The sequence below is a fragment of the Ambystoma mexicanum genome, chromosome 4q, assembly GCF_040938575.1.
Source record: "Ambystoma mexicanum isolate Mex_15411 chromosome 4q, UKY_AmexF1_1, whole genome shotgun sequence".
NCBI classification, from domain to species: Eukaryota; Metazoa; Chordata; class Amphibia; order Caudata; family Ambystomatidae; genus Ambystoma; species Ambystoma mexicanum.
The window spans coordinates 1266125424-1266145079 of record NC_090928.1 but is presented as its reverse complement, the minus strand read 5'-3'; the positions used below and the strand labels follow the sequence as shown (position 1 = coordinate 1266145079).

At 48.7% G+C, this 19656-nt stretch overlaps 1 protein-coding gene across 3 annotated transcripts in view; it reads left to right on the top strand.

Moving 5' to 3' along the window:
- Positions 1-19656, top strand: part of CUL9 (cullin 9) — a 1917728-nt gene that overhangs the window by 1566024 nt on the left and 332048 nt on the right. For all 3 annotated transcript variants that reach the window (XM_069608881.1, XM_069608880.1, XM_069608879.1), the window contains exon 36: positions 16976-17050. In XM_069608881.1, coding sequence (XP_069464982.1) covers positions 16976-17050 — 75 coding nt within the window. The remainder of the gene's footprint in view (positions 1-16975; positions 17051-19656) is intronic.

The following is a 19656-nucleotide window of genomic DNA, read 5'->3' as shown; positions in this document are numbered from 1 at the left end:
TGCTTCTTCCAATATGAAGTCAAGTCGCGAAAGCTTATGAGCCTGGGAATGTTTAGCGGGGTTCTAGTAGATACTTACTACCAGAAAGCTTATGTTCCTATTGCCATGTATAACTACTTCCACCACCAAGAGATGATCAGCATCATAGATTTTCGTGGACGATGCTCTAATATAATTATTAACTAGAATTGCCAACCCCCCCAACCCTGAGGGTCTACCAATGGGCCCCTTTAGGGCAGGTTGCGTAAATGAATTGTAACCATCAATAGAGTAAATCTGAGCCTTCATCGTTTCCTGCAGTAAAAGAATGGACGGTTTCTCCCCTACAGAGCTTAGTTTGAACCATGTTTGAAAGTTCTTGAAACCACAAACATTCCACGAAGTCGGATTGAGTTTATTTTGCTACGTGTCTGGCATAACTTTTTTATGTCCTATTAGACTGGACATAAGTGGTTCCAGCCACGAAAACTCCTTGGTGGCAGAGGCAAAAGCTGTAAATTGCTTCAGTAGGTCCTCATTGTTAGCTGCAGGTCGACCCTCAATAAGGCTGGTAGTTTTTGGCACCATAGGTTCAGGCTGTGTTTCCACAAATGTCTTAGCTTCATCTTTAGTTGCAAAGATAAATGGCGTTAACCCCATATGTACAAGATCCTTTCTTTGCTCCCAAATTAGCTTTGTTATGATGTAAGACTGACACTGCCACATCATACGATTATTATTGGTTGCTGCCTGTTATCCAGTCTATATCACCTGATATTAATATTCTTAGCGGCGGAATTAATTTAAAAGGGTTTAACATATAGGTCTGATTTAAACAAGACCTCCCGTTCCTGGCAAGGTCACTCTCCCACCCCATTATATTAGACATATGCAGGGAGGGGACCTGCAATAGACCTTGGCCAGGATTCTTCCTAGAGGTTAAACCCTTATTTGTTAGAATATCCACTTTTTCACGATGTCCTTATCGTCATTACCATTCCCATTTTATCATTACCGACCATAGGTCCACTTCCGGTTCCACTGGCCGTCCAGATTTCATTTCTGCACTACAGCTTTCTTCTTTAGCACCTTTTGCTGATGCTGAGTTTTTCCAGTCTACTATAGATTGCCTGCTTCTTTCCACAGTTGGATTCTGGATGTCGTGGTTTACAATAGCAGGTGTAGCTCCACGACATTTTTTACTACCGATAATCGGGTAGAACTTGGATAAGCAGGTTTGCCTCTGTTTTTCAAGATTAATCATAGTTTTGCCTGAACTGATTGGGTGTTCCACCTTCTCATTTCCTGCAACGAGTATGCAGTCTTTATTGCCCGTCACAATTTCTTTGTTCTTTTTACCAACCGCTAGCACATCAGGTTTGTGCTTATTTTGTTTCTCATCCTTTTTGATCTCCAACAGTAATTTGGATTCATCATTAAGCTGATTCGGGTCCAACAATACGTCATCGCTGGGAATATTACATATGTCTTTTAGATTAGTACTGTGCTGATTTATTTTCTTCGGAGATTGATATGATATGAAATGATAGGTTATTTATAACGCGCTTAATACCCAGAGGTTTATAAGCGTGGACCCGGGGATCAAACCTGTGTTGCTCTGTGTCATCTTGCTTCCAAGGCGAGCACGTTGCCACTGCGCTATCCTCTCGATTGATTATTTTTTTCTTGGCCTACTTGGAGCTTCTTCCTATAGGATCTCCGTTTTGCGCTCTCAGCACAAGGCGCCTCTCTGCGGGATAATCCTACTTCCGAACCTCCCTGAATTTTTCCTTCTAAGCCCACCCCCTCATGCCCATGCCCCGACCCCACGATTTTTCCTTCTATGTCCATCAGATTGGCTATTTGGGTCCTCGCAAAAGGAGGTTTTGTCAGGCTGAGATGGCTGCATTACAAGATGGGGGGACCTTGCTATGATCCAATTGCACAGCCAATAACCTTCCTAAGTCGACCTTAATTTGTCCGAATCTTTAAAAAATATATTTCTGAGGCTTGTGGAATCTGCTTAGATCACATGCTGTGCATAGGCGGACATCTAGTGGAAGCTGCCGAGTGTTAGTTTGTTTTTCGAGACTCGAAAATGGGCGTCGACACAGGGCGTGCCAGTAATACTATCCCTAGTGTGACGTCCACTGTACCCAAGATCCCTCACGCGTCTAGGATCCTCAGATTGTTTTTTTCCGCAATACTGGTCGGAAGCATTTTGCGGAGTCCCCTGGCCTTAGCCATACTTTTGCTAAAATATTGATTAATTGACATCCTTCCCCATCCCAACGTCGAACTTCGACACTCGACGCCGGCTGGAGAAGAAATCGACCGTCGGCTGCTGCACAACGGATTTGGGCCTCGGAAGGCCTCTGGCCTCGGCCCGGGCCTTGGAAGGCCTCTGGCCTCGGCCCTGCAAGTAGGGAGAGTGGGGGGTTGGACATACTCTACACTCTTGGTGGCGGTTGTCTCGGAAGGGAATCAAGTCACCCATAACATCCTAAAAAACACGTTGGACGCAGCAGAGACGGCGGGCGGACCCTGGCTCTGGGTACTCTACTTAAAAAGCACACCTGGCTCAAGAACTCTGGGTTTAAGCCAGAAACCCAGGCATCCCTAATTAACAAACCTATACTGTGAGCGGGGGTTTTGATTGATTGTTTATTTGTATAGTGCCTATGCACAATGTGTTTCAAAGCGCTTCAAGGAGGGAGGGAACAAGGGAGAATTCAAATGCATTCTTACAAGTCCTTGAAACATACCAGAATGAAAAATAACTATCATAATCAGCCTGGCGACATTTCAGATAGTTCAAGTGCAAGGAACAATTTAGGAGGAGAGAGGAAGGGGGAAAAAAAGCAAACAATACAAGCAGTAACATTATGCCACTATGCGGTGTCCCCCGCAGCTGTCCCGCAGTCCCCCGCACCCCCCATGCCCCCCAAAAATAAAGACTGCATGGGTGTCCCCAGCTCACTATACTATACAGAAGTGAAAGGGAGCAGGCATCGCAGGGACAGAGCGAGACGGAATGCAAGGTAAGTAGGGGGTGGGGAAGTGGGTAGGGGTGTGGGTAGGGGTTTGGGTAACTCAGTAATGTTCAGGGGAGAAAAGACCGATGATTATTTATTTTGAAAAAATAATCTTCTGCCTTTTCTCCCTCGAACATTTCTGCTTTGGTAAATCAACCCCAAATCGCTCAAGACCATATCCCACGGTTATTGTATCTAGTTCCACCGGCCACCTCGATACCGTCCACCAACATCCAGACACCGATCGCCAGTACACCTGCAGATTCTGCTGGAAAAGGTGCAGATCCTTCAAGAAAAGGGTGCCATAGAAGTCATCCCCATTCATCAGGTACACAAGGGTATTTATTCAGTGTACTTCCTTGTACCCAAACAGGATCTCACCATGTGCCCTATGTCAGACTTGCGCCCAGTGAACAAGTTTGTCAAGCCACAAAAGTTCAGAATGACAGCATTGCAGGAAGTAATTCCACTGTTAACGCAGGGGATTACATGGCAACATTGAATATGAAAGATGCATACTTTCATATTTCTATGTTGCCATTGCACAGAAAGTACCTAAGGTTCATGATAGAGGACAAGCACTATCAGTTCAAGGTCCTCCCCTTTAGCATTTCCTCAGCCCCAAGAGTGTTTACGAAGGTACTGGCGGTAGTAGCGGCTCACCTGCGCAGGCAGTCCATTCCAGTCTATCCTTACTACGACGACTGGCTAATAACAGGGAATTTGTACGGAACATGCCTATCAAATACCCAAAAGACAGTCTCATCTCCTTCAGTCTGCGATTCTCGATCAACGAGAAAAAGTCCAGCCTAGACCCCAGTCATGTCAAGCAGTTTCTGGGGGCTCTAATTCGGACCAAAGACGGGCTCGTCTTCCCCTCCAACGAGAGGGTTCAAAATATACTGCTCCAGGTCCCTCGGTATGTAGCCAATCGCGAGGTGGCCGTACGCAAAGCCATGCGACTGTTAAGGATTATGGCCTCCTGCATTTATCCAGTCCCACACGCATGTTTGCGCATGCGCCCCATGCAAGAGTGGCCCTCGAGCCAGTGGTGTCAGGCTAGCAGAAAATTGGATTAACTACTGTTTGTCTCGGCAGCCCTTGTTCTCTCTCTGCAGTGGTGGTCAAGTGAGACCCTCTTATAGAGAAAACCTTCACCCCCCGCAGTAGAAGCCACTCTCACCCCGGATGCATCTCTGACAGCGTGGGGGTCCTCACCTCCTTCATCAGACGGCGCACAGCGTTTGGTCCCCAGCAGTAGCAACCAACCATGTAAACCTGATGGAGTTGCTAGCAGTGTTCAAGACCCTGAAGGCTTTTCAAACACAACTACAGTGAAAGACAGTACTAGTCCTCACGAACAGCACCACAGCCATGTATTAACTGAACAAACAAGGGGGCACACACTCTCCAGGGCTATGCAAACTGTCACAGAACATATGGAAATGAGCTCTCAAACACAGATGTTCCTGCTGTCACAACACGTTCGAGGGGAACTCAATCTTCTGGCGGACGTGCTCAGCAGAGACTTCCCACTGCCCATAGAGTACGAGTGGCGATTGCACGAAGACATTGTTATCAACGTCTTCGCAGACATAGGCTTCCCAGAGACAGACTTATTCGCAACACTGGAGAACGCACAATGCCCAGATTACGCCTCCAAGTACCTGCAGAACCGCTCTAAGGGGAACGGTCTCTGGATAACGGGGTCAGGGAGATTTGTCTACGCTTCCCTCCCCACCTCCCACGACTCCCCTACTCAACAGGATAGTGCACAAGATGCACCAGGATCCAGACACAATGATTATGGGGGCCCCGACTTGGGCCCGCCAACCCTGGTTCTCTCATCTGATGGCAATGTCAGTCTCACCTGCGAAGAAACTGCCATGCCCGTACTACATGCTGTCACTGGACAGGGGGGAAACACTCCATCCATGCCCGCAAACTCTCAACTTAGCAGCCTGGCTCCTGAGGTCATAGAGTTCGGACACATCCAACTCCCTCAAAGATGCATGAAAGCCTAAGACCAGACATTGCTACTCCAACAAATGGAAACGCTTCGTTATCTGGTGCAATTCCAAGTGCATCAATCCCATTGACTGCTCACCAAAACATATTGTCATGTACCTGACTCACCTCCTAGATTCAGGTCTGGTTTTCAATTCCCTAAAGGTCCACTTAGCTGCACTTTCAGCTTACACCACGCCCCAGAAAAGGTTTTGTGGTGGAAAAGCCAGTGGTCAAGGCTTATATGGAGGGGTTAAAAGACTTCATCCGCCTATATTGAACCCAGCTCCCGGATGGGACCTGAATGTGGTACTGCCTAGACGAATGGGTCACCCTTTGAACCTATGCATAAGGCTAGATTTAAAGCACTCACTTACAAGACTGCCTTGCTGGTGGCCGTCCCATCAATCGGGAGAGTTGGTGAACTCCAGGCCCTTTCAGTTCAAGACCCATTTATCCCGATTCACAAGGATAAGGTAGTTCTGATCACCCACCAACGGTTTGCGCCTAAATTCATTTCGAAGTTCCATATGAAACAGTCAATAGAACTACCCACTTTTTTCTAGAACCCCACTAACGTTGCAGAAAGAAACCTCCACCCACTTGATATGAGGAGAGCAGTGATATATTATCTGGAAAAGACTAAACCACTAAGGAAGACGAACCAGTTTTTCGTTTAAGTGGCACCTGGTAGAGAAGGGGACCCTGTCTCTAAATCCACCATCTCGAGGTGGATCATAAACTGCATCACACTGTGCTACACTCTTGCCAAGCGAGATCTGTCCTTCAAGCCTAGAGCACACTCTACCAGGGGCACTGGGGCTTCCATAGCATTCATTGCAAATGTTCCTCTTGAGTCCATTTGTAAAGCAGCAACCTGGAGTTCTGTACACACCTTTACACAACACTACTGCCTAGATCTTCTAGGTCTGACTCTCAGGTGTGACAAGCAGGGCTAGACATCTCTTTTCTACTGTTTCTTCACACATCGACCAACATCTCTGGGTACTGCTCGCTAGTCTATGCACAGCATGCGAGTCTAAGCAACAAGCATCAGAAGACATGCATTACTTACCGTAATAGCTTTTCTGATGATTCTATCTGCTTAGAATCACATCTGCCCACCCGTCCTCCCCTCTTGGAGTAGAATAAACATAGACATCTTACACCTTCTCTCTCTGTACTCACTCACGATAGTCATAGGCTCCCTCACGGCAGAAAAAACACAATCGGAGGGACCTCGACGCGTGCGGGATCTTGGGTACACTAAACGTCACGTTGGGGATAGTGTTACAAGCACGCCCATGTCGACGTCCCCTTTCGATCCTCAAAAGAAAGATGCAATACTCTGCGATTACTACTAGATGTCGGACTATATGCACATCATGTGAATCTAAGCAGATACAATCATCAGAAATGCTATTACGGTAAGTAATGCATGTCCTATAGTCAGAATAATTACATGAAAGAGGAAGAGGAGTTATATCAACCGATACAGCGAGATATAGGAGGGAAAAATCAACCATAAAATGCAGAGATGGGAGAGGCAGATTGACCGAGAAACAGACTGCAAAATGGCGAATGCAACACTTGAGGGCAAGAGGCAGAGCATCAGAAAGTGAGAGACAGGGGAAACAAAGTAGCAAAGGTGAGGAGAGATGGAGCAAAAACATGGAGTGGCTGTCAAGCAGGTAGGGCCAGGCAGCAACAGTAGGCCAGAGAGGCAGAGAAGTGATGCTCGTCTCTACCAGCATCACTTCTCTGACTCTCGGGACTTGATTTATGAATCACCTGATGTAACTAGCTGGCATCTGTAGTAACTCTTAAGTGTGTGTGCCCAAGTATCATGAAGATGAAGCTCTGTAGTATGCATCTACAAGGTTCTTGTGTGGGGAAAATGTTCTCCACAGGTGCAATAAATTATTTAGAACCACTTTGAAATGCAGCGGTTTTTTCACTTATGTTTTCTAACAAATGTGATAGTTGTCAGAGACTTTTTACTCTCTTGCGAAGGAGGAAAATCATTTTTACTGTATTGAAATTGAATTTACGTTCTAATTCTAAAAATACTCTCACTCAAAAATCCTATCTGGAGCACTTATCTGTACACTAATTTCAGATGGTGTGGGTATTGACACCAGGCCTGCGTGGACCTATACCTATGAACAATATAGAAAGCCTGTTGTTTCCAGCGGGTAACCCATATGCACTCCTAATGGACATAGGCCTTCCAAGAAACCTTCACTGAATAGTATAAAAGTCAAGATAATAATTTTAATCAAACTCTCACAAACAAAAGGATTAATACAATTAAACAAAATACCCAATACTTGGGCTCGTGTTTTCTGTAATATAAACAGTATCTTAGGAGCAAGTTTGAACTCAAAGATTAGGTAACAAACCTATAAGGACTTAAACCAACAGTACAGCTTAATCAAGAAAACGTAAATAAATGAAATTTCAAATTTAAATGCCGACGCGTTTCGGATATTCCATTGTATCCATCATCGGGGCTGTAAGATGTCCTTTCATAGTTGTTTAAAAATCTTGTACATTCATGTGTACCCTACAACAGGTCATATATTTCATTAGCCTTTCAAAGGTAACATGCTCATATAGTAAAAAAAAGATCACGTAAAACTAACCTTGGATTTAAATGAATTTGCAGATATATAATTTAAACTGTAATAAAGTACACACTGTTACTGGGAGCCATAATTAACATACGTATATGACCGTTATATCCTTGCTAAAGTAATGAAGCACACCTACCCAGCTTGTTTCCTTGCCAATGTGCTGGGTATCGTAAAAAGGTTCCTTCGAGGGGATTGGGTCCTCCGACGTATTCCATATCTATGACATGTAACCACCACAGCTGTGCTGCTTCGGAAACTTTTTTCTGCGTCGATGCGCCGTCGTCGAGGACCTCCTCCGACGTCATCCGATGTGATAAGCAGGACGCACGACGCCCGTAGCTTCAGTTCCGTTTGCTTCGTGAATCTCGGTTAACGCCTCGACTCTTTGGAGTTCTGTTCTTCTCGGTTCTTCGAACCTGTTCGTTTTTGATGAAAATCCTTCGTGTGAAGATGTCTTCTACTTCGTCTTCGACCCCGCGTCCGGGCTTCAAGAAGTTCGGGGAGTGTGGGTCCAAGATGTCGGTGACGGACTCGCACGACGCCTGCCTCTGGTGCCTCGGGGAGGCCCACGACACGGATGACTGTATCGACTGCCAGTCGCTCACGTCCAAAGCCTTACGTGAACGTAAGAAGTTGTCGGTAGGTCGGGTGTCCAAGCCCCGGAAGTCGAAGTCTGAGGGGCTTTCGACGGATGATTCGAGAGGAGAGACTCCGCGTCATCGTCGGAAGTCTCGTGGGTCTCCTTATAGGAGTCGGTCTCACCACTCCTCAGCCTCTTCGAGGCATTCTCGGAAGCGCCGACACCGGTCGTCTTCCAGGTCCTCTTCGGAGGACTCTGCCCGGCACGTCGCTTACCCCACCAGCCGTGCGACGCCGGAGGAATGGGCTTCCTTCGGGAAGAAAATGCTGGTGATTCTCGAGTCGCAGGGTACTAAGCCGTCCGCGCCCCCGAGTGGGGTCGGTCGTGAGAGGTCGAGAGACACCGCTCGCAAGAGTGGTCGGCACGAGTCACGGGAGAGGTCCCGTTGGGACAAGGAGACTCGTTCTCGACGTACCCGTTCCAGGTCCCGGGCCTCGACGCGTTCGAGACCGTGTGCACCTGTGATGTCTTTGAGGAAAACATCGACGTCTGAGGCGTCGACGGGCTTTCTCGAGGCTCCGGCTCCGAGGAAGTCGTCGAAGCCGTCGACGCTCAGGTCTTCGAAGGACACGCTCGGAGCTCCGGCTTCGAGGACTGTGTCGATGCCGCCGATGCTGGCGGCGCTGCATCTGACGTCGACGCCGATTTACTCAACGTCGATCCTCTCGGCGCCGATGCCTGTTCTCTCGACGCCGGCGCCGATTCACTCGACGCCCTCGACGCCTTTCGTGTCGGAGGTACCCCGTTGCAAGGGGGAACCCCCTAGGAAGGCTCTGGTTAAGAGCATGCACTCTCGGGTGCCTTCTTTTCGCCACCTGGAATATATTTCAGAGGCGGATGAGGATTCTGATGGCCTGGTTCCTAGTCAGGTTCCAGATGAAATTGTCTCGGGCCATAGTCAGTTTGACGATTTGAGGCAGTCACTGCATGATGCCAGTGGACTGGACACCTCTCCGGAGGTGGAGTTTTGTAGGCCTGAGCCTGGCTCTCATGCCGATTCCTCGTACCGACGCCTTATGGCTAGGGTTTCTGAGTACTTGGGATGGTCTGCTCCCCCAGGGGAGTTTGTGCAGGATGATCTCACGGACATCCTTGATGTTGGTCCCCCAACTGACCCGGTACTGCCGTTCCATATGGCTTTACAGAGAAGGGTGGCGGCGGCTTGGACTGCCCCGGAGAGTCTCCCGGCGGTGGGCAGGTCCTTGTCGCGAAAATACCGTCCAGCCAGTAGCGACCCCTGCTACTTGACCAGGCACCCTCACCCCGGAGAGTTTGGTGGTGCAGGCGGCCCCGGCAAAGCAGGCGTCATACCCTACCATCCCTCCTGATAGGGACGACAAACGTTTTGATGGCTGGGCGAAGAAAGTGTTTTCTTCTGGTGGTATGGCGCTTCAGGCGGCCAACTCCATTTGTGCCTTGTCTCATTTCACACACACTCTGTGGAACTGTGTTGCGTTAGCGGTTGAACATATTCCCGAAGGGGATGAACGGGATGGTTTCCTTGCTATGGTCCAGGATGGTAAGGATGCCATGTGTGAGTCCATTCAGTCGGGTTTGGACTTGGCTGAATGCGTCAGCAGGTCCATGGCGGCGAGCACCGTGATACGCAGGTTTGCGTGGTTGCGTAAGTCGGGGTTTGCTCCTGATGTGCAGTCCCGGCTCCTCAACATGCCCTTTGACGGTGAACACCTTTTTGGCAGCAAGGCTGACGAGAGCCTTGAGAGGTTGCAGACCTCAAAAGCTGCAGCGAAGTCGTTGGGCGCTGCAGTTCGCCAACCTCCGCCTTTTCGTCCTAGGGGACAGCAATGGAGGGGTGGTTCCTTTCGCTATTACTCGTCCTTCAGTAAAGCGAGAGGAGCTGGCAGTCAAAGAGGCCAACGCAGGGGTACCAGAGGTGGACGAAAGGGTACCCGTGGTGCCAAGGCCGCTCGGGCAGTTGCCTCTTTGCCCTCAGGTAATGCCGCAGCCGCTACCACTCAGTCATGAGGCCATGTCCCATGGTTCGCCGGTTGGGGGAAGGCTGGCGCAGCATCTTGTAGAGTGTCAAGCCATTACTTCAGATGTGTGGGTTCTGGAGATCATAACCCACGGCTACTGTCTTCCCTTTCGGCACAGGCCTCGCGACAATCCACCGGGGAACCTCTCTTTGCAGACTCCGGATCCGCTCCTTGCGCAGGAAATTCAAGCCCTGCTGGAGAAAGGCGCCATAGAACTGGTGCCTGTAGCGGAGAGGAACAAGGGATGGTATTCCCCTTATTTTTTGATTTCGAAGAAAGACGGGGGATTGAGACCCATCATGGACTTGCGCGGTTTGAACAAACTCCTCAGGAAGAAAAAGTTCAAGATGGTTACTCTCTCTCAAGTCCTCCAGGCCCTTCAGCTTCAGGACTGGTTGGTGTCTCTCGACCTCAAGGATGCTTACTTCCATGTGCCGATCCATCCCAAGCACAAGAAGTACCTGGGGTTCGCGGTTGGCGACTCGCACTTTCAGTTTCGGGTCCTGCCGTTCGGATTGACCTCCGCCCCGAGGGTTTTTACCAAGCTCATGGTGGTGGTGGCAGCGCATCTCAGGCAAGGGGGGATTCACGTCTACCCCTACCTGGACGATTGGTTGATCAGGGGGAGCTCTCCCGAGCAAGTCCTGGATCATCTGTCCGTCACCTGCCACTCCCTTCACAGGCTGGGCTTCTCCCTCAATTTAAAGAAGTCCCATTTGACGCCAACACAGCGGCTCCAGTATATCGGAGCAGTGCTCGACACTTCCCTGGGGCAGCGTTTTCCTCCCCAGGTGAGGGCTCTTCACATTCAGCAGATGGTGCACAAGTTTCAGCATGCCCAGACGCTCCCAGCGTTCGAGTTCTTGAGGTTGCTCGGCCTCATGGCATCCTGCATTCTTCTGGTGCCAGAGGCTCGCCTGCGGATTAGATCTTTGCAGTGGGCACTCAAGATGCAATGGTCGCAGTCCTCCGGCAGGATGTCGGACCCGGTTCAGGTGCCGCCCTCGGTCGCCCGGGACCTTCTGTGGTGGGCCGTCGAAGGCAACTTGATGAAGGGGGCTCTGTTTTGGCTTCCATGGCCGGAGGTGACGATCATGACGGATGCATCCCTCACGGGATGGGGAGCTCATGCCAACGGGCTGACAGTCAGCGGTCGTTGGTCTCCGTCAGAGTCCAGACTCCATATCAATCTGTTGGAGCTGAGGGCCGTCAGGCTTGCCCTGAAGGCTTTTCTGCCGACTGTGCGAGGAAAGAGTGTCCTGATCCTGACGGACAACACAGTGGCCATGCACTACCTCAACAAAACGGGGGGGCAGTGTCACTTCCTCTGTGCAGGGAGGCGATGCAGCTCGAGTTCTGGGCCATCCAGCAGGAAGTTTCGATCTCAGCAGTTCATCTGGCCGGAGACGAAAACGTGACGGCGGACGCTCTGAGCAGGCAGAGCATGATCTCTCACGAGTGGGAGTTGGCTCAGGAGATTCTCCTGGAGATCTTCGCCCTTTGGGGGACCCCTCAAGTGGATCTCTTCGCCTCCAGTGTCAACCGGAAGTGCGAAAGGTTTTGCTCGCGGGAATTTCCTCCAAAAGGAGCCTTAGGAGACGCGTTCGTGGTGGAGTGGTCATTCCCGCTGCTGTACGCGTTTCCTCCAGTCCCCGTCATCCCGCAAGTGCTGCGGAGGTTGCGGAAGTTCGGTTCCCGGATGATCCTCATTGCTCCGGCGTGGGCTCGGAGGACGTGGTACTCGGACCTTCTCGACTTGTCCATCTGCCCTCCACGTCGTCTTCCCTACCGAGACGATCTGCTCTCACGGGAGAGGGGTCAGGTTCTCCATCCAGAGGTCAGATCCCTCAACCTTCACGCTTGGCTTCTGAAAGGTTGAGGTATAAGGATTGGGACCTCCCTGAAGACGTGATGGAGGTGTTGCTTTCGGCCCGAAGGCCAGCAACAAAGTCTCTGTGCCGTTGCCGTAAGTTCTGCGACTGGTGCAGAGTTCAGAATGTGGATCCTTTTGCATGTGACATCCCCATGGTTCTGTCCTTTTTACTTTCTTTGGCCCACAGGGGCTTGCAAGTGGGTACCATTAAAGGTTACCTGGCGGCGCTGTCCATCTTTAAGCGCTCGTCTGAAGAGTGTTCTTACTTTAAAATCCCTTTAATTTCACAGTTTCTGAAAGGCCTCACTAATGTTTTCCCTCCGTCACCTTTCCTGGTGCCCGGTTGGGATTTAAACCTTGTTCTTACGTTTCTTATGGGTGCCCCGTTTGAGCCTTTACATTCTTGCCCTTTGAGGCTGTTAACTCTGAAAACTGTGTTTTTAGTTGCGGTTACTTCCGCTCGCAGAGTGAGTGAGTTACAGGCACTTTCAGTTAAGCCACCCTTCACTGTATTTCACAAGGACAGGGTTGTCCTTAGAGTTCGTCCTTCTTTTCTTCCGAAGGTAGTGACGGAATTTCATTTGGCCCAGAAGGTTGTTCTTCTGGCATTCTATCCTCCTCCGCATCCTGGTAAGGAAGAGGAGAGGCTCCATAGGCTTGATCCTAGGAGAGCTTTAAGCTTTTATGTTTCACGCATGTCCCGGGTCAGAGTGGACGATCAACTCTTTATTGGTTACGCTGGAAAGCGTTTGGGGCAAGCTGTGACGAAACAGACTTTGTCTCGCTGGATTATTTTGGCCATCTCGGGAGTGTTACCGCTTGGCGGGTAAGGACCCACCGGCTGGCTTGCGGGCCCATTCTACCAGGGGTATGGCTGCATCTACTGCCCTGCAGAGGGGTGTTCCTATTCGCAACATCTGTGATGCAGCCACCTGGGGTTCAGTACATACATTTGTACGTCACTATTCCCTCGATTCCATCCGAGGACAGGATCTGGCCTTTGGCAAGGCGGTCCTTTGCTCGGCTATTTGATTGGCAATTCTAAATTTTGATTCTAATTTCTTTCCCTCCTCCTTCCTCTGGTACTGCTTTGGGAGTCTGTCATAGATATGGAATACGTCGGAGGACCCAATCCCCTCGAAGAATAAGTTACTTTCTTACCTGGTAACGTTCTTTCGATGGGATGGTCCGACGACGTATTCCATATCGCTCCCTCCCTGCCTTCCCCGCTGCAGAATTTCTTTTGCGATTGCAGCTTACGTTCCGCAAGGCTTTGTGTCTGACTGGCAGTTGACTAATGTCCCACGTTCTGGGGGAAAAAACTACAACTGAGGCTACGGGCGTTGTGCGTCCTACTTATCACATCGGATGACGTCAGAGGAGGTCCTCGACGACGGCGCATCGACGCAGGATGCAGACGCCGAAAAAAGTTTCCGAAGCAGCACAGCTGTGGTGATTACATGTCATAGATATGGAATACGTCGTCGGACCATCCCATCGAAAGAACGTTACCAGGTAAGAAAGTAACTTGTTCTTCTTATTCTCAGCGTGAAACCGCTTGTATTCTTAATCTAGTGTCAAAGGATGAACAACACATTTCCTATCATTCCGGTGGACTGAATATTAGCAGCACCCCTATGTGTATACAGATATGCCACAGAGGTGTGTAGGTGACTTCAACCTTCCTTCCCCTACGATTACATACAAGTACCTCGTTTTTCCCCCATACTGTTAGACATCAGGGTTACCATGACTACCTTCTTGATGCTGAACCCTAGGAGCGCTCTTGTATTTTCTTTTGACTAACATATGGGTACTGTGCGTCGTGCATACTGTATGCGCTCCACCTAGTTTGATCCTGCTATTATCTACAAAAGCATTCACGAGCATACATACCACAAGTACTTACCAAAGGTATTCTCGAGCAGACGGACCGTGGGGCAGCTGTCATGCACTCACAGTCCCAGGATCCCTTAGGTCCGTACTCCACGCCTCTGGCCTCTCCCACGCCCAAGCCCTGCGCTACCTTGTTGCAGCAGCGACGCTTTACCTCACCGACACTTCGCCAAATGGGCACATACTCGCAGAAGGATATGCAACAGACACACTGTGCGGGACGATTTCGCCCACTTCATCATTGGAAGCTACCATGACGTTTATTCACGCGCCCATCAACGAGACGCCGCCTCACTTTGGAAACAGGACGCGGAGCTTGCCACGTGTTGCAAAGGCAACAAGCACGTGACCCAACATCCTTGGCGTCCACACGCCCATCTGCTAACTGTGTCGCTATTATACGGTACGGAACCCGTCACATACACAACGATCACGTGATTCTGTATCCGTGGCAACCCCATAAAACAGCGGCTGTTTGCGCCATACCTCGCTTCTCAGCTGTAGTTCCTACTCAGCTTTGGCGTTTCGCTTCTGGATTCTTGTTGTTTTGGACCTTTTCTGACCTCGGACTACGTTTCACAAACTGTCTTTCGCCTTGCCCTTTTTTGCCGTGCTGCCTTGTTTTGCTACTGGCTTCTTCACCTCAGACTCAGAATAACAGATTGCTTCTGGATCACCCTTCTTTTTGCTTCTTGCCTTCTGGATCACCACAGACATTTGCTGGAGCTATACCCCATTCCACCTGAAACTCCCATCCTGACTGGATTAATTGACTCTTCCCTGTCCCTCAGGGGCTTCATCTTGCCTGACCTCGTCACCAGGGTCGCTCTCTGCTGCTGCAACGTAGCTCACTGAGGGGCAGTGACACCGGCCTGGGGTACCCTTTTACTGTTTGGTCCTCCCATCTATACGGCCTACATAAATCTTCCTGGTAGGTGCCCTCATTGTCCGTTTCATTGTAGTTACGCATGCCCTTGGGTTTGTTGTGTATATTGCCTAACCTGCCCATTTCCTTTGCAGCCACTCAGAGGACCTGGTGTTCCTGTTCCTGACACCTGTGGCCCTAATAACCAAACAGCAGGTTTCTTGTATCTCACTCTTGGGTGCTTAGAGACAGAGGTATACATAATCTATGCGATCCACAAGTCTTGACAGCAGCAGACTGGCAACAGCGGTCGGGATCCCCGCGACTGTCCATAAATAATTCTAGTTTCTATGGTAATCGCCTGCCTGCTGACGCTTTTGCGTTATGCCCGAATGGTGGCCATTTTGTATTGGGAGTCTCGCTATTCTGTGTATCCCTCAATTGCGAGGCAAATAAACTTAGTGTAGCTTGGCTTAGCACAAGTTCTGTGAATTCATCTGGTAGGTAATAAAACTCATGGGCGTCAGATTTGTATATGTAATGGCTATGTGGCCCTAACTAACGAGGCAAATATGCTCTGCGTTAGTCTGTTAGGCGCATATTATTTTCATGGGTATTTATCTTGGGTCTGTAATAAGGATTGTCAGCATCAATTACACATCTGTAATGGCTAAAATGTCAGATCCCTTGCAGCAGCGCTCGGCCACTTGACTATTAAATCTCCTCCTGGGATCAGTACATACTCCCTTTAGCTTCTAGTAAAGTTCCATATACACTAGCCTGGCAGATCCCTTCTGCTCACATTCCATCACCCTCCATATTCATCCTATTTTCCATATTATGAGGAAACTGTTAATATATACTTCCTCACAGGATAAGCCTGCTCACATTTTCTGACAAATTTAAATTGTCATCCAAAGGCAGTGTACCCATGACCTCTCAGGGGGTTGCTGCTCACATTCTGTGGTATTTGGGACTCTGAGGTCGTGGTGCTCTCCCAGGAAAAACCTATTACATTCTACCGTCTTGAGCCTGACCTCCCTCTCCGCTCTATTCCCCATCTCCCTCCTTTTCCACACAGCATGCCGACTGGCCGCCAGCAGATCCTCAGAGTCTCACAGGTCCCTGGCACCCTCGCCAGTCCTCCGGCACTTGCCTTAGGGCCTGCACTTGCCTCATGCTACTGCACTCGGTCTACTACCCATCGAGAATGCCATCTCTCAGCTTACCCAGTTTCTGACCAACTAGGCGCATCCGCATTCCCCCGCTGCACTTCTCCTCCTTCCCCACCCCTCTCCTGTACCGTCTTGCACCTGCACGATCTGAACGTACCATGCCTTGAAGATCTTCTATCCTTTCCTTCCTGTCTCCCCTCCCGCATGGTGGCGCCTCTTTGCTCTTGCAAAAACATTGGCATTGTCATCAGAACTATTTGTTGTTATCTACACTGTTAATTGTATTATATGCACTTACTCTGCATGTCAGACTGGTTATCGTTCAGAAACTCAAGGGGTCTGAATAACTGTTGTTCTCCCTTGTTCCCTCCCTCCTTGAACACTTGCCTTGTGTATAGGTGCTTGGCAAATAAACATTAACATAACATACCTTAGGAAGAAATGCAAAACCTCTAGGTCTATTAAATTATGACCCGTAGGACAGATGTGCATGAAACCTTTCAAACAAATTGTCTGGCCCGGCCTCTCCAGCCTTTTGCCCACACTGCCCAATGATTGCCTTACTGGTACATAACCGTTTCAAATTGTGTTCCTTTATCCTGCAGTTACCGTTACTCCCTTTTTGTTCTGTGTTGACAAACATAACACCTGTTAAACTCCATTATAATAGCGATTCCCTACGTCTATGCTGAGTTCTATTAACTCTTGTACACTGTGCCAACTTTTGTAACAGTTTGATATTGTCTGCCCGTCATAACACTCTAACCCTAAACTCTCTATTTCACAGTAGGTACTACGTGTGATTTTTGTGGCAATGGCTGGAATTTGTTAATTGAGATAGATGTTTTATGGATTTTTTTTTCTCTTGACAGGTTAGCAAAGCAGCAAGGCAGGAGAAGAGATTTCATGACTACAACGAACGCTGCACCTTCCACCATCAAGCCAGGGTAAGGCTTTCATCACTGGGTACGCTCAACACAATGAGGCTCAATGAGGCTTACATTGAACTGCATCATTCTAAGATTTATACTGACGCAATGCACTCTAATAACCTGTGGCCTCCATCCAAAGCAGCCCACTGACACAAGAACTCCATCCAAGGCCCTCCACTGATGTAAGGCTTCCATCCACAGCACCCTACTGACACAAAAACTCCATCCAAGGCCCTCCACTGATGTAAGGCTTCCATCCACAGCACCACGCTGACACAAGATCTCCATCCAACACCCTCCACTAATGTAAGGCTTCCATCCACAGCACCAACTGGATCTCCTTCCAAGGCCCTCCGCAGATGTAAGGCTTGCATCCACAGCACCCCATTGGCACAAGATCACCTTCCAAGGCCCTCCATTGATACAAGGACTTCAACCAGAGCCTTTTCCTGGCAAGAGCTCCCCTGAAAGCCCTCCTCTATTTTTATTTCATTGTTTAAAGTACAGACCTAGCTAAAGAGCATCAGAGCTCTGTACAGAGTGTGCTTAGCTGGCATTTGAGCTGATGCAAAGCCTCGATCCAAAGCATTCCACAGACACAAAATCTTCATTCAGTGTCCTCCATTGATACAGGGCCTCCAACCAGAGCCTTCCGCTGACCAGGGCTCCCTTGAAAGCTCTCCATTGATGCAAAGATCCAGAGCACTCCACAAGATCGCCTGGCAAGGCCCTCCACTAATGCAAGTGCAACCATTTTTTATGTGTTATATGGAACTACCCTTGCATTAAACTTGATTCAGGCATGGTACATGGTTGTTTAAGGTTCTGTCATCATTCTCCACATAAACTTAGCTTGTATAATCACCTAAAATACGTAGTGCTTTTTCTTGTCCCATTTAGGGTAGCATAAATAACTCCCCTTGTATATTGCAACAAAACCTATTTTTGTATCCTTACAACATGCATGTAATAAGAGTACACCAAACACTACTGAGACTGCATGAAGATGTTACCAGTGGTTGTTTGTGGTTTTTTGACGGCTATGCACAGCCTTTTTTTTCTTTGTGTCATTAGGTTTTACCATCCAAACTAACACATGTTATATGCATGGAGGGGAATGACTTACTGCCAAATGCCCCACAGTCTGTGCTGGCGTGGGAAACCAGGAATTCGCGCATTGACAAATAGCACTTGCTGTGTAACTTTCTAACTTCTTTGGGAGGTGTTTTGCCCTTTTAAGAAGGGAAATGTATAGCACAGGGTTTAGGTCTCGTTTGAGAGAACTTCATGTATACTCTTTAACTCTATTTACAGGAACTTCTCAGTGGGCTAAAATATTTGTATTGTAGGGCTATGCCAGCAAAGTGTTATTGAGTGGTATACCATGCCTGATGTTGAGAAGCATCTTGATGTTCTGCCTAGGGAGTGGTGAATAATGAACCAGTTAAGTAACCATTAGTTAAAGAACTAATAGGCTGAAAATATAGGCATCATAAACAACATACAAAACATCATAAATTAGGTGCTCTTCTTAAAACCTAATTTAAGAGCTAGAAAAGTAGGGGCCTGTGTGCCCGTAGTCACAGGTCCCAATATAAGCATCTTTAGAAGGTTGTACAAGTGTTGGCCTGAGGCAATAGGTAAGTTGTAAGTGCTCTAAAGAACAACAAGAACAGGGAAAGAGTTCTAAACAGATCCTTTCTCAATCTAAGCACATGAGAGACCCAGGGGAGTATACCTGGCCAGAATACCATCGTTCAAGGCTAGGCAAGAGAGATGTAGGGCCAGAGCCTTATGCCCATGCATCTCTTGGGAGACAACGGGGTGGGGAGTGAGACAAGTAGGTTTACTCACCCTCTCTACTGCAATTCACTCAGGGACCACCATAGGAGTTCTTGAAAATGCAGTGCCTTCTGAATTTGTTCCTTAGTTCTGTTGAAGGAATTCCAGGATCCACAGTTGCAGAGGTGATTTCAGGTGTCCGTCAGTGGTTCCATGCTCTGATTGATAGCGTCTTGTGAGGAATTGCCATCTGACAAGGGTGCAAGCCCTGTTTTTTTTTTATTTTTAGTACATGAAAGTGTTACAAGTGGGCGAGCAAACCTTGTAAGTAGTGGCGCTGGATTGTTTATAGGATTGGATATGGATAGGATTGCTTGCTGAAGAACGTCAAAAGACCTTGTTCGTGGTTCACACTTTCATTCTTTAGTTGTTGATTTTTTGTAACCATTGTCCTGGCACAGAGCGTGCTAGGTGTATGTGAGAAAAGCCAACACGTGTTTCGACCAAAGTCCCAGAAATTAGCCCTCGCAGCATGGCTCCTAAGCAGGTCACGCTGAAGCACCTGAGCCTGTCACAGGCTAACATACTCATCATTCAGGGCGCTAGGAGCAAGACTACTAGGAGCCAGTACAAGAGTACATGGGCTAGGTTCCGTCACTGAGCGGACTCCTAAAGAGATCGACCCCCTTACGAGCACGTTGGATGATGTGATCTACTTCTCTGCACACTTTGCTCATTCAGGCGTGCAGGTGGACACATGCCATACCTATTTGGCAGCCATAGGGTCCTACAGAAACTCAGAGGTATTCTCCTCTCCAACCCGGTGGTCAAGTGGCATT